We start from the raw sequence: 14,264 nt of genomic DNA on the forward strand, positions 1-14,264 counted from the left end.
TTTGGGAGGCCAAAGCAGAGGGATCACCTGAGGTCAGGAGTTCGAGACCAGCCTGACCAACATAAGGAAAGCCTGTCTCTACTAAAAATACAAAACTTAGCTGGGCGTGATGCCGCGTGTCTCTAATCCCAGCTACTTAGGAGGCTGAGGCAGGAGAATTGCTTGAACCCAGGAGGCAGAGGTTGCAGTGAGCCGAGATTGTGCCACTGCACTCCAGCCTGGGCGACAGAGCGAGATTCTATCTCAAATAATAATAATAAGTATTGGGACAACCATGTAGCCATTTGGAAAGAGATAAATTTGGAACCATAACTCATAAACCATAACAAACTCCAAATGGATCAAGGATTTATATGTTAAAAAATAAAATACTACAAAGATCTGCAAAACAACATAAGGAAATCCTTTATAAACTTTGAAAGAAGGTCTTTCTAATGATACATCAAAAATCCAGAAGCCTTAAGAAGATTTACAAATTATATCAGGTAAAAAGCTAAATATTTCCGTATGGCAAAATAACATAACCAAAGTCTAAAGACAAATAACAAACTGGAAAAAGAAAATTATAGGCTGGGTGCAGCGGCTCACGCCTATAATCCCAGCACTTGGGGAGGCCAAGGCAGGTGGATCACAAGGTCAGGAGTTCAAGACCAGCCTGAATAACTTGGAGAAATCCCGTCTCTACTAAAAATACAAAAATTACCCAGGAGTGGTGGTGCACACCTGTAATCCCAGCTACTCAAGAGGCTGAGGCAAGATAATCATTTGAACCCGGGAGGTGGAAGTTGCAGTGAGCCAAGATCGCACCACTGCACTCAAGCCTGGGCCACAGAGCAAGACTGTCTCAAAAAAAAAAAGAAAATTACGTAAGTCACATTTCCAAGGGCTAAAGAAGTTCTCATAGCCCTGTTATGGAAAAATCTTTAAAATATACTATTTAATAGAAAAAAGATACAGAGCATTATGTACAGTGTGCTATTTACATTTTAAAATGGGGAAAGAACATGTATGTAGGGGATGCATACTGGCTTATAAGTGCAAATATATTTCTGGAAGATACCAAAGACAGCAAGGTTGGAGTTACTCTTCTGGAAGTTTCTTTGTACCAACTCTGATTCCCAATAATTTATTCTTTTTTTTTTTTTTGAGACGGAGTCTTGCTCTATTGCCCAGGCTGGAGTGCAGTGGTGCGATCTCGGCTCACTGAAAGCTCCGCCTCCCGGGTTCACGCCACCCTCCTGCCTCAGCCTCCCGAGCGGCTGGGACTACAGGTGCCTGCCACCACACCTGGCTAATTTTTTGTATTTTTAGTAGAGACAGGGTTTCACCATGTTAGCCAGGATGGTCTTGATCTCCTGACCTTGTGATCTGCCTACCTCGGCCTCCCAAAGTGCTGGGATTACAGGCATGAGCCACCGCGCCCGGCCAACAATTTATTCTTAATGTGATATGATTCTTCAAGCGAAGGTGAACCTGAAAACACATTTTTTTTTTTTTTTGGAGACAGGATCTTGCTGTCACCTAGACTGCCCAGCTAAAATTAAGTCTTATTTTTTACCTAAAATAGGCTGATGGAAGCCACAGTAAACATATACAGAACAAAAATTTTCACTAAAGTAAACTGATTAGATAATTAACTTTTATATATAGCAAAATAATACCCAGAAAAATGACACCTGAACAAATCTAGAAATTGACAGTTGAAAATCATATTATTAACCTAAAAATTCTCAACTTTTGAACCTCAAATATAAGAGTCTGACATTTTAAAATAAATTAAAAATTTCCAAGTAATAAAAGTATGAAATATGAGGTAACATACTAGGCATTAACCATCCATGATACATGATACATAAATCATCAAGCAGAATAACCATTTCTTAAAGAAAATAAGGAAGACTTGAATATACTGAAAATGTCTTCAGGTTTCCCTTTGTTAGAAAAAACACCACCACAGTTAAGAACTCACTGGAACCAAAGTTTATACAAAGAAACATTAGAAGAATAATCTAAATGTGGCATTCTCTTTTTGAGTCTAATTCATTAGCCATCTTCACTACATTGAAACTACAAAATTCCCATAGGGATTATTGCAGTTTGATATACTTACAATGTTTTTCTAGATTCTCTCAGGAGAGTCTGAGGTTTTATTCCCTTTCTGGAGACTTTCCAAACTTCAATCCACTGTCATTTATTCCTTAACAAGGTGTTAAAATTAAGAGCAGGACACAAACAAATCAAGATTCACGAACAAGACTGTTTCTTTCTTTTTTGTTAGTTTGTTTTTGAGACAGAGTCTTGCCATGTTGCCAGGCTAGAGTACAGTGGCGCAATCTCGGCTCACTGCAACCTCCGAGGCCTCCCGGGTTGAAGCAATTCTCCTGCCTCAGCCTCCCGAGTCACTGGGATGACAGGCATGTGCCACCACACCCAGCTAATTTCTATATTTTTAGTAGAAATGGGGTTTCACCATGTTGGCCAGGATAGTCTCGATCTCTTGACCCTGTGATCCACCCACCTCGGCCTTCCAAAGTGCTGGGATTACAGGGGTGAGCCACTGCGTCCGGCAAGATTGTTTCTTTTCTTTTCTTTTTGAAATGGAGTTTTGCTCTTGTTGCCCAGGCTGGAGTACAATGGCGCGATCTCAGCTCACTGCAACCTCTGCCTCCTGGGTTCAAGTGATTCTCCTGTCTCAGCTTCCCAAGTAGCTGGGATTACAGGCATGCACCACCACGCCTGGCTAATTTTTTGTATTTTTAGTAGAGACGGGGGTTTCTCCATGTTGGTCAGGCTGGTCTTGAACTTCCGACCTCAGGTGATCCACCAGCCTGGGCCTCCCAAAGTGCTGGGATTACAGGCGTGAGCCACCGTGCCCAGCCAAGATTGTTTCTTATTCTCTTATTTCCCTATGGTCACTAAAGGAGAAAACACTATCCTTTATCACAATCTCAATAGGAGTTCCCCTTCAGGGCTGCTTCTTTTGGAGCACTGAAGATCAAGTAGAAAGGCAAAAGATCGGCCAGGCGCGGTGGCTCATGCCTGTAATCCCAGCACTTTGGGAGGCCGAGGCGGGTGGATCATGAGTTCAGGAATTCAAGACCAGCCTGACCAACATGGTGAAACCTCGTCTCTACTACAAATACAAAAATGAGCCGGGCGTGGTGGCAGGTGCCTGTAATGTCAGCTACTCAAGAGTCTGAGGCAGGAGAATCACTTGAACCTGAGCGGCAGAGGTTGCAGTGAGCCGAGATCACACCACTGCACTCAAGCCTGGGTGACAGAGTAAGACTCTGTCAAGAAAGGAAGGAAGGAAGGAAGGAAGGCAGGCAGGCAAAGGATCTTCGACTTTTTTTTTGAGATGGAGTCTCGCTCTGTCACTCAGGCTGGAGTACAGTGGTGTGATCTCGGCTCACTGCAACCTCCATCTCTTGGGTTCAAGAGCTTCTCCTGCTTCAGTCTCCTGAGTAGCTGTAGGTATAGGTGATCACCACCACATGCAGCTAATTTTTGTATTTTTAGTAGAGATGGGGTTTCACCATGTTGGTCAGGCTGGTCTCAAACTTCTGACCTCAAGTGATCCACCTGCCTCAGCCTCCCAAAGTGCTGCGATTAGTCTTATGTTTTTAAAAAAAAATACACGTATCAAGCCGGGCACAGTGGCTCACTGGTATGGTGGCTGACACCTGTAATCCCAGCACTTTGGGAGGCTGAGATAGGAGGATCACCTGAGCCCAGGACTTCAAGATCAGCCCGGGCAACAAAAGGAGCAACATTTCTACAAAAAATAAAAATATTAGAAGTGTGGTGACACACACCTGTAGCCGCAGCTTCTTGGGAGGCTGAGGTGGTAGGACTGCTTGAGCCCAGGAGGTCAAGGTCAAGGCTACAGTGAGTCTAATCACTTCACTGCACTCCAACCTAGGCAATAGCAAGATGCTGTCTCAAACAAACAAAACTATAGATATACAATTACAAATTATAAATATAATGAGTAATTCTTACACGTTAGGATGGCTATAATTTTTTTAAAACACAGAATAACTGTTATCGAGGATGTGGAAGAACCAGAACACTTGTGAGTTCCTGGTGGGAATGTAAAATTGTCCAGCCCCTGTGGAAACCAGTATGGTAATTATTTCAAAAAATTAAACATAGAATTACAATGTCCCAATCAGGCGTGGTGGCCCACATCTGTAATCCCAGCTCATTGGGAGGCTGAGGCGGACAGACTGCTTTAGTCCAGGAGTTCAAGATCAGCCTGGGCAACATGGTAAAACCCCTGTGTCTACTAAAAATACAAAAAATGAGCCAGGAGTGGTGTGCATGCCTGTAGCCAGGCTACTCAGGAGGTTGAGGTGGGAGAATCATCTGAGCCCAGGAGGTCAAGGCTGCAGTGAGCTGTGATTACCCCCACTGCACTCCAGCCAGAGCAACAGGTGTGAGACCCTATATCAGAAAAAAAAAAAAAAATCACAATGTCCAGCCTGGGTGACAGAGCGACCCTCAATCTCTTACCAAAAAAACTGTAGTATGACCCAAAAATTCCACTTCCACATATATAGCCAAAAGACGTGAAAGCAGGGACTCAGATATTTCTACACACATGTTCAGCATTAGTCACAATTGTTAAAAGCTAGAAGCAATACCAGTGTCCATCCATAGATGGACTAATTTATCTAGTAAAATACTACCCAGTAACAGCTGAACAAATCTAGAAATTAATGGTTGACAATCATATTAACCAAAAAATTCACAAACAGCTTCTGAATCTGACATATCCATAGAATGAACAAAATTTGTTATATACATACACTGGAATATTATTCAGCCTTAAAAACAAAAGCAACTCTGACATACTCCAAAACGGACAAACCTTGAGGACATTATGCGAAGGGAAATAAGGCAGTCACCTAAGGACAAATATTGTATGACTCTACTTATATGAGGTAATTTCAGTAGTCAAATTCAGAGACAGAAAGTAGAGTACCAGTTTCACTAGGGGCTGCAGGAGGGGGAATGAAGAGTTAATAGAGTGTCAGCTGGAAAATATCAAAAACATGTGGAGCTGGTGGGTGGGGATGGTTGCACAAAAAGTGCATCTATCTAATGACACAAAATTATATACTTACAAATGGTTAAAATGGAAAAGTTCAGGTTATATGCAGCCTACCACAGTTTATATATATGCATATACATACAAATACACTCATTTATTTTTTTAAAACTATATATATAATTGTTATACATTATAAATATAACAGGTAATACTGGTGTAAAAGTAACCACAGTTTTTGCATTGTTGAAATTTGCCACTTGGTATTGGAATACGTTCTTAAATGTAGTTATGTTATATATCATTTTAATGCACATTTCTCACTTTATGTTTTTTTGCTAATGACTTATTACTTGCTGTTTATTTTGTATTTATTTTAGACTATGGAAACGTCAGACTAAAAGCAAATTTAAGTGATTTTCTTATTTGGGTTTAAAATGGGTCATAAAGCAGCGGAGACAACTTGCAACATCAACAACACATTTGGCCCAGGAACTGCTAACGAATGTACAGTACAGCGGTGGTTCAGCAAGTTTTGCAAAGGAGATGAGAGCCTTGAAGATAAGAAGCACAGTGGCTGGCTGTCAGAAATTGACAACAACTGATAGCAATCATCAAAGCTGATCCTTTTAAAACTACACAAGAAGTTGCCGAGGAACTCAACTTCAACCATTCTACGGTCATTTGGCATTTTACACACCAACAAGGAAAAATTTCTCAAGATTGTGATGTGCGACAAAAAGTGGATTTTATATGACAACCGGCAACAACCAGATCAGTGGTTGGACCCAGAAGAAGCTCCAAAGCACTTTTCAAAGCCAAACTTGCACCAAAAAAGATCATGGTCACTGTTTGGCAGTCTGCTGCCAGTCTGATCCACTACACCTTTCTGAATCCCAGCAAAACCATTTCATCTGAGATGTATGCTCAGCAAATTGATGAGATGTACCAAAAACTGCAATGTCTGCCGCCAGCACTGATCAACAAAAAGAGCCCAATTCTTCTCCAGGACAACGCCTGACTGCACGTCACACAATCAATGCTTCAAAAGTTGAACGAATTGGACTACTAAGTTTTGCCTCATCTGCCATATTCAACTGACCTCTTGTCAACCAACTACCACTTCTTCAAGCATCTCAACAACTTTTTGCAGGGAAACCGCTTCCACAACCAGCAGGATGCATAAAATGCTTCCCAAGAGTTTGTCGAATCCAGAAGCACAGATTTTTATGCTACAGGATTAAACAAACTTGATTCTTGTTGGCACAAATGTTTATTGTAATGGTTCCTATTTTGATTAATAAAGATGTGTTTGAGCCTAGTTATAATGATTTAGAATTCATGGTCAATGGCTGGAAACAGGGACTCACTCCTATAATCCCAGCACTTTGGAAGGCTGAGGCAGGTGAATCACCTGAGGTCAGGAGTTCGAGACCAGCCTGGCCAACATGTTGAAACCCCATCTCTACTAAAAATACAAAAATTAGCCAGGTATGGTGGCAAGCACCTGTAATCCCAGCTACTCAGGAGGCTGAGGCAGGAGAACTGCCTTAACCCAGGAGGTGGAGGCTGCAGTGAGCCAAGATCTAGCCACTGCACTCCACTCCAGCCTGGGCAACAAAAGGAGACTCTATCTTAAAAAAAAAAAAAAAAAAAAAAAAATTCGTAGTCCAAAACTGCAATTACTTTTGTACCAACCTACATATATATACACACATATATATCAATATAACTCGGACATTAGCCTACATACTATACTAGCATGGATTATGGACAGAAAACTTTATCCTTTGAGGTAGCCTGATGGTACTTTATCATCATCCTTTGCTCTTGTTTCTTACACTGCCTTCTATCGTTCTGTTTTCCTCTTCTTTTATTGTCTTCCTGCTACAGTACCAGTGACTGCTACTTTCAGTTTACTACTAGTTAAGCTCTACTGGTAAGGACCACTAAAGAGGTTGCTTGACCCCATTCAAAATACTGTGTGTAATCTATTCAGTAATGGCCATTGGGAGTTTATAATTTTAAAAATATGAAAAAAATTATATATAATATTTCAGTAGACAAAAAACACTATTTTCAGTAGCTAACTCACTGAACAGAAAATAACCCACTCTCATTTCACAGTAAGTAAACATAGTGTTTCCCAAATCTGCTGGAATGTAAGAGATACCTGAGGCATATATTAAAATACTGAATTATCTCTGTTGGCAGATGACACAGTTTTATATGTAGAAAACCCTAAAGCATCAACAAATTGTTCAAGCTAATAAATGAATTCAGCAAAGTTGCAGGATACAAAACCCACATGCCAAAATCAGTTGTGGCCAACACAGTGGCTCACACCTGTAATCCCAACACTTTGGGAGGCCAAGAAAGGAGGATCACTTGAGGTCAGAAGCTCAAGACCAGCTTGGGCAAAATAGCAAGACCCCATCTCTACAAAGATATTTTTTTTTTATTTATTAAAATAAATAAAAGAAGGCTAAGGCAGGAAGATTGCTTGAGTCCAGGAATTTGGGGATACAATGAGCTATGCCACTGCCCCTCCAGCATGGGTGGCAGAGCAAGACTCTGTCTCTAAAAAAAAAAAAAACAATTAAAAATAGTAATTTAAAAATTAGTTGCATTTCTATACATTTACAATGAGCAATCTGAAAAGTAAATTTAAAACACTGCTGGTTGCAATAGCATCAAAAAACAAAATACACAGGAATAAATTTCAGGAGGTGAAAGGCTTGAACACTACCAATTTTATAAAATATTGCTGAAAGAAATTAAGGAAATCTTAAACAAAAGACATCTCACGTTCCTGGATTTCAAGACTTCATATTAAGAGGACAACACTACCTAAAGTGATCTGCAGATTCAATGTAATTTCTATCAAAATCCCAACACTGTTGTTTAAAAAAGAAACAGAAAACCCCATCCTAAAATCCATATGGAATCTCAAGGAACCCCAAATAGCCAAAACAATTTTGAAAAAGAACAAAGTTTGGAAGACTCACACTTTCTGACTTCAACTTACTACAGGCCAGCCATGGTGGCTCATGCCTATAATCCCATCACTTTGGGAGGCCAAGACAGGAGGATCACTTGAGCCCAGGAGTTTGAGGCTGTACTGAGTAGCCTAGCCTGATGACAGAGCAAGACCCTGTCTCTTTAAAAACAAACAGGAAGGGCATAGTGGCTCACACCTGTAATCCCAGCATTATGGGAGGCCGAGGCAGGCAGATCGTTTGAGCTCAGGAGTTTGAGACCAGTTTGGCCAACATGCTGAAACTCTGTCTCTACTAAAAATACAAAAATTAGCCAGGCATGGTAGCGGGCACCTGTAATCTCAGCTAATCAGGAGGCTGAGGCAGGAGGCAGGAGAATCACTTGAACCCAGGAGGCAGAGGCTGCGGTCTCAAGCCGAGATCATGCCACTATACTCCAGCCTGGGTGACAGAGTAAGACTCTATCTAAAATGAACAAATAAAGAACTTACTACAAAGCTACAGTAATGAAAACAGTGTGGTACTTGCAGAAAGACAGACATATGGACCAATGGAATGTAAAGGAAAAGAGTCCTGAAATAAACTCTCACATATATGGCCAATAATTTCTTTAACAAAGGTGCCAAAACCATTCAATGAAGAAAAGATGCTCTCTTCAAGAAATGATGCTGAAAAAACTGAATATCACATAAAGGAATGAAGCTGGACCCTTACTTTAAACCATATACAACAAAACTTAAACTCAAAATGGGTCACAGATCTAAACATAAGAGCTAAAACGATAAAACTCTTAGGAAAACATAAGGGGAAGACTTTCACAACATTGGATTTGGCAGTGATTTCTAGGATATGACACTAAAAACACAGGCAATAAAGGAAAAAATAAATTGGACCTGGTTTTCACCAACATTGAAAACTTTTTTTTGCATGAGAGGACACAATAGGAAATGAAAAGACTATCCACAGAATGAAAGAAAATATTTTTAAAAACCTATATACAGATTATATAAAGAACCCAGACAATTCAACAACAAAATACAATTCAAAAGTAGTCAAATGATTTGAACAAACATTTCTTCAAAGAAGATACATAAATGGCCAATAAGCACATGAAAACCTATTCAACATCATTAGTCGTTAAGTAAATGCAGGTTGGGCATGGTGGCTCACGCCTGCAACCCCAGCATTTTGGGAGGCTGAGGTGGGCAGATCACGAGGTCAGGAGATCAAGACCATCCTGGCTAACAAGGTAAAACCCCGTCTCTACTAAAACTACAAAAAAAATTAGCCGGGCATGGTGATGGGCGCCTGTAGTCCCAGCTACTCGGGAGGCTAAGGCAGAAGAATGGCATGAACCCAGGAGGCGGAGCTTGCAGTGAGTGAGATCGCACCACTGCACTCCTGCTTGGAGGACAGAGCGAGACTCTCTCTCAAAAAAAAAAGAAAAGAAAAAGAAAATGCTAATTAAAAACCACAATGTAAACTAGCCGGGCGAGGTGGTGGCGCCTGCTGTAGTCCCAGCTACTCGGGAGGCTGAGGCAGGAGAATGGCGTGAACCCGGGAGGCGGAGCTTGCAGTGAGCTGAGATCCGGCCACAGCACTCCAGCCTGGGTGACAGAGCGAGACTCCGTCTCAAAATAAATAAATAAATAAATAAATAACAATACAAACCACAATGTGCTACAGCTTGAGAACAGGGCAGTGGTGGGGTGGGTGGGAGGAAGGAAAGAGAGGGAAGGGAAGGAAGACAAGGAAAGGGAGGGAAGGGGGGGGACAAGCAGGGAGAGGTAGAGGGGAGAGGGGAAAGGAGAGGAAGGAAGGGAGGGACGGAGGGAGGGAGGGAATAAAAATTAAGAAAACCTTATGAAGACTCAGAGAAATCAAAAACTCATGCATTGCTGATGGGATATGAAACAGTATAGCCACTGAAAAAGTGTACAGTTTCTGAAAGAGCTAAATAAATAATTACCATATGACCCAGTAATTCTATTCCCAAGTAAATACACAAAAATACAAGCAGGAACTTGAACAGATAACTGTATGGCAACATTCACTGTAGCATTATCCACAATAGCCAAAGAGTGGATGTGAAAAAAGATTCCATCAAGAGATGAATGGATAAAAAACAAAGTAGTGGCCGGGTGTGGTGGTTCACGCCTGTCATCCCAGCACTTTGGGAAGCAGAGGTGGGCGGATCACCTGAGGACAGGGATTTGAGACCAGCCTGACCAACATGAAGAAATTCCATCTCTACTAAAAAACACAAAAGTCAGCCGGGGATGGTGGCACACACCTGTAATCCCAGCTACTCAAGAGGCTGAGGCAGGAGAATTGCTTGAACCCTGGACGCAGAGGTTGCCGTGAGCCGAGATCATGCCATTGCACTCCAGCCTGGGCAACAAGAGCGAAACTCCACCTCAAAACATAAATAAATTAAATAAATAAATAAATAAAAATAAAGTGGTATATCCACACAATGGATTATTCTGCCATGAAAAGGAATGAAGTTTTGGCACATGCTACAACATGGTTGCACCTTGAGGACATTCTGGTAAATGAAATAAGCCAGACACAAAATAACAAATATTGTATGATTACGCCTATATGAGTTAGCTAGAATAGGCAAATTTACAGTTACAGTTGCTAAAGTACATTAGAATTTTTTGGGGGGTGAGTTGGAGTTTCGCTCTTATTGCCCAGGCTGGAGGGCAGTGGCACAACCTGAGCTCACTGCAACCTCTGCCTCCTAGATTTAAGCGATTCTCCTGCCTCAGCCTCCCGAGGGCTGGGATTAGAGGCTCCTGCCATCATGGCCAGCTAATTTTTTCTATTTCTAGTAGAGACGAGTTTTCATCATGTTGGCCAGGCTGGTCTCTAACTCCTGACCTCAAGTGATCCACCTGCCTCAGCCTCCCAAAGTGCTGGGATTAAAAGTACATTAGATATTACCAGTCACTGTAGACAGAAGAAATGGAAGATATTGTTTAATGGTTATGGAGTTTTAATTTGGGATAATGAAAAAGGTTTAGAAATAAATGATTTTGGCTAGGCTCAGTGGCTCACACCTGTAATCCCAGTACTTTGGGAGGCTGAGGTGGGTGGATCACCTGAGGTCAGGAGTTCGAGACCAGCCTGACCAACATGGTGAAACCTCGTCTCTACTAAAAATACAAAAATTAGCTGGGTGCGGTAGTGGGCACCTGTAATCCCAGTTACTCAGGAGGCTGAGGCAGGAGAATCGCTTGAACCCAGGAGGCGGAGGTTGTGGTGTGCCAAGATCGCACCACTGCACTCCAGTCTGGGTGACAGAGTGAGACTCCATCTCGGAAAAAAAAAAAAAAAAAAAAAAGAAAGAAACGATTTTACATACATTTTTAAAGGCTAATAAGGAAATACCCTAAAAATCACTGAATTTAAATGGCTGAACTGTATGGTATGTGAATCATATCTCAATAAAGATTTCTCTTTTTTTGGTCAGACACAGTGGCTTACACCTGTAATTCCAGCACTTTGGAGTTGTGCCTTTAAAAATTGCATAAATAGGCCACGCGTAGAGGCTGACGCCGGTAATCCCAGCACTTTGGGAGGCCAAGGTGGACGGATCACCTGAAGTCAGGAGTTTGAGACCAGCCTGGCCAACATAGTGAAACTCCATCTCTACTAAAAACACAAAATTAGCCAGGTGTGGTGGTGGGCACCTGTAATCCCAGGTACTTGGGAGGCTGAGGCAGGAGAACTGCTTGAACCCAGAAGGCAGAGATTGCTGTGAGCCGAGATCACACCACTGCACTCCAGCCTGGGTGACAAGAGCAAAACTTAATCTCAAAAAATAAATAAATAAATAAAATTTTAAAATAATTTTACAAGTACAAATATGTACATGGTTATGCTATTAACTTACATCTTTGACAAGCCTCGGGGCTTATTTTAAGGCTCGCAAACACAAACTATCTGGAAATAACACAGAAAGATTAAAATCAAACTCCCGGAAATACATATATGATAAAAATTAATAGGGAAATGAAAATCTTGTCAATAACTATATATTGTTAGGAATTCTACTTACTCGTTTTGAAGGACAGTGTTCATTCTTTTCATCCGTCATCTTTCCGCTTTTAAGTGCTTTCCTTGGGTGCTTGATAGTTGTTTTTATGGCAGGTCGACATACATAGTTCTCCAAGTTCTTTGGAGGTTTTTTAGTTCTCTTAGCCTGGAGGCCAATTTTCAATTTTAAATTTCCCTCTGAAAAGTTTGTTTCTTTCACTGAAAACTGTTGCTGTGCATCAGTCAAACCATCATCTTTCCCAGCTTCAATGTTTCTTTCTCGATTCCGTTTGCGAAGGTCCTCTTCCTCCTTTGTGTTTTTTTCTAGCTCTACTTCTCTCTTACTGACCAATGTGCCAGTACTGATGGCAGAAGGACTCTTTCTTGTAAAACCTTCGGAATCAGAACCCAATCCTAACATAGCAGTATTTCTAGGGTCCATCACAAGCGTATGTTATTGCCAAGGAATCTTATGAAAATTTTACAGAACTGTGTTCCATAAAAAACAGGGATCTCCAAAACTTGAAACCAGCATCATTCTCTGTAGAACAGACCATAACAAAAATTTATCAGAAAAGAGGCAACTGTTGATTAATATAAGTAATGGGTATAGGGCAAGACAACAAGGAGGTCAACAACTACCCCCCAAAAAAAAAATCACAGTTAAATAAAAATGTTAATTCAAAATAGATTTAAATCTATTTAGTTATAAATATATTTAAAATTCAGAATAAGTTTATCATTCTACAGATACCATAAACAAGCTATAGTGGTATGGTGCAAATGCAAATTTAAGAATCAACAAGAGGGCCGGGCGCGGTGGCTCACGCCTGTAATCCCAGCACTTTGGGAGGCCGAGGCGGGCGGATCACAAGGTCAGGAGATCGAGACCACGGTGAAACCCCGTCTCTACTAAAAATACAAAAAAAAGCCGGGCGCCGTGGCGGGCGCCTGTAGTCCCAGATACTCGGGAGGCTGAGGCAGGAGAATGGCGGGAACCCGGGAGGCGGAGCTTGCAGTGAGCCGAGATAGCACCACTGCACTCCAGCCTGGTGGACAGAGCGAGACTCCGAGAATATATTCCCTACGCTTCTGCTGAAGTACACTTTTGTTTCCTACAGTTTTATTGAAGGTAAAAAAAAACATCTTTTTTTGATACTCCATTGACTATGATGTGATTACTACATTGTATGCCTGCATCAACATATCTCATTCACCCCATAAATATTTAAACACGCTATGTACCTATAAAAATTCTTTTTAAATTATCTCTTAGGCTGGTTTCAGTATTCCAAACTTTTAGAAGAGATTATCAGGCTTTTTGAGGTTAGGACTTTCTGATGCAGGAACTTATGCAGAAATTATCTTTGTTGCTAGCATACAATTCAACTCTGAATTCATTCACCTGTCCACTCGAAAAATATTTCCAAACACCTATCATATGCCAGGCATCATGCTACACCCTGAAAATACAGTATTTAACAAATTGAACCCAGTTCCTAAATTTTAAGGTTTATACTCTAGAGAGAAGAGCAAACACTAAGCAAACATTTATACAAATAATCACTTTTGTTATAAGAACTTTAAAAATCAGAAATTTATTTTTACAAGTTTTCCTAACAGCAAATACTCAGTAGGCATGTGTCAATTCCCTAAATATACAAAATGTTTTAAAACTAGCGTGCCAATTTATTATTTTACAATAGGTGATACACATTATTTAAGAATCTCCACAAGGCACCCCCATTTTAAATATAAAGATCCTCAGGAAACCAGATTACCATATAATCATTAGGGAGACTAGTGAATTTTTTCTTTTTCTTTTTTTTTTTTTTTTGAGACGGAGTCTCGTTCTGTCACCCAGGTTGTAGTGCAGTGGCGCGATCTTGGCTCACTGCAACCTGCGTCTCCTGAGTTCAAGAGATTCTCCTGCCTCAGCTTCCCGAGTATCTGACATTACAGGCACAAGCCACCACACCCACCCGGCTAAATTTTGTATTTTTAGTATAGATGGGGTTTCGCCATGTTGGCCAGGCTGGTCTTGAACGCCTGACCTCAGGTGATCTGCCTGCCTTGGCCTCCCAAAGTGCTGGGATTACAAGTGTGAGCCACCATGCCCAGCCAGAGACTAGTGAATATATTAATAAAACCAAAACAAAACAAGTCAG

The 14,264-nt window shown here is 41.1% G+C and overlaps 1 protein-coding gene across 2 annotated transcripts in view; it reads right to left on the minus strand.

Annotated features, from left to right (window-relative positions):
• ASH1L (ash1 (absent, small, or homeotic)-like (Drosophila)) overlaps nucleotides 1–14,264 on the minus strand; it is a 251,011-nt gene that overhangs the window by 193,452 nt on the left and 43,295 nt on the right. For both annotated transcript variants that reach the window (XM_011928346.1, XM_011928345.1), the window contains exon 2: nucleotides 12,119–12,637. In XM_011928346.1, coding sequence (XP_011783736.1) covers nucleotides 12,119–12,538 — 420 coding nt within the window. In that variant the 5' untranslated portion in view covers nucleotides 12,539–12,637. The remainder of the gene's footprint in view (nucleotides 1–12,118; nucleotides 12,638–14,264) is intronic.

The sequence above is a fragment of the Colobus angolensis genome, unplaced genomic scaffold (assembly GCF_000951035.1).
Source record: "Colobus angolensis palliatus isolate OR3802 unplaced genomic scaffold, Cang.pa_1.0 Scaffold77, whole genome shotgun sequence".
Lineage (NCBI taxonomy): Eukaryota > Metazoa > Chordata > Mammalia > Primates > Cercopithecidae > Colobus > Colobus angolensis.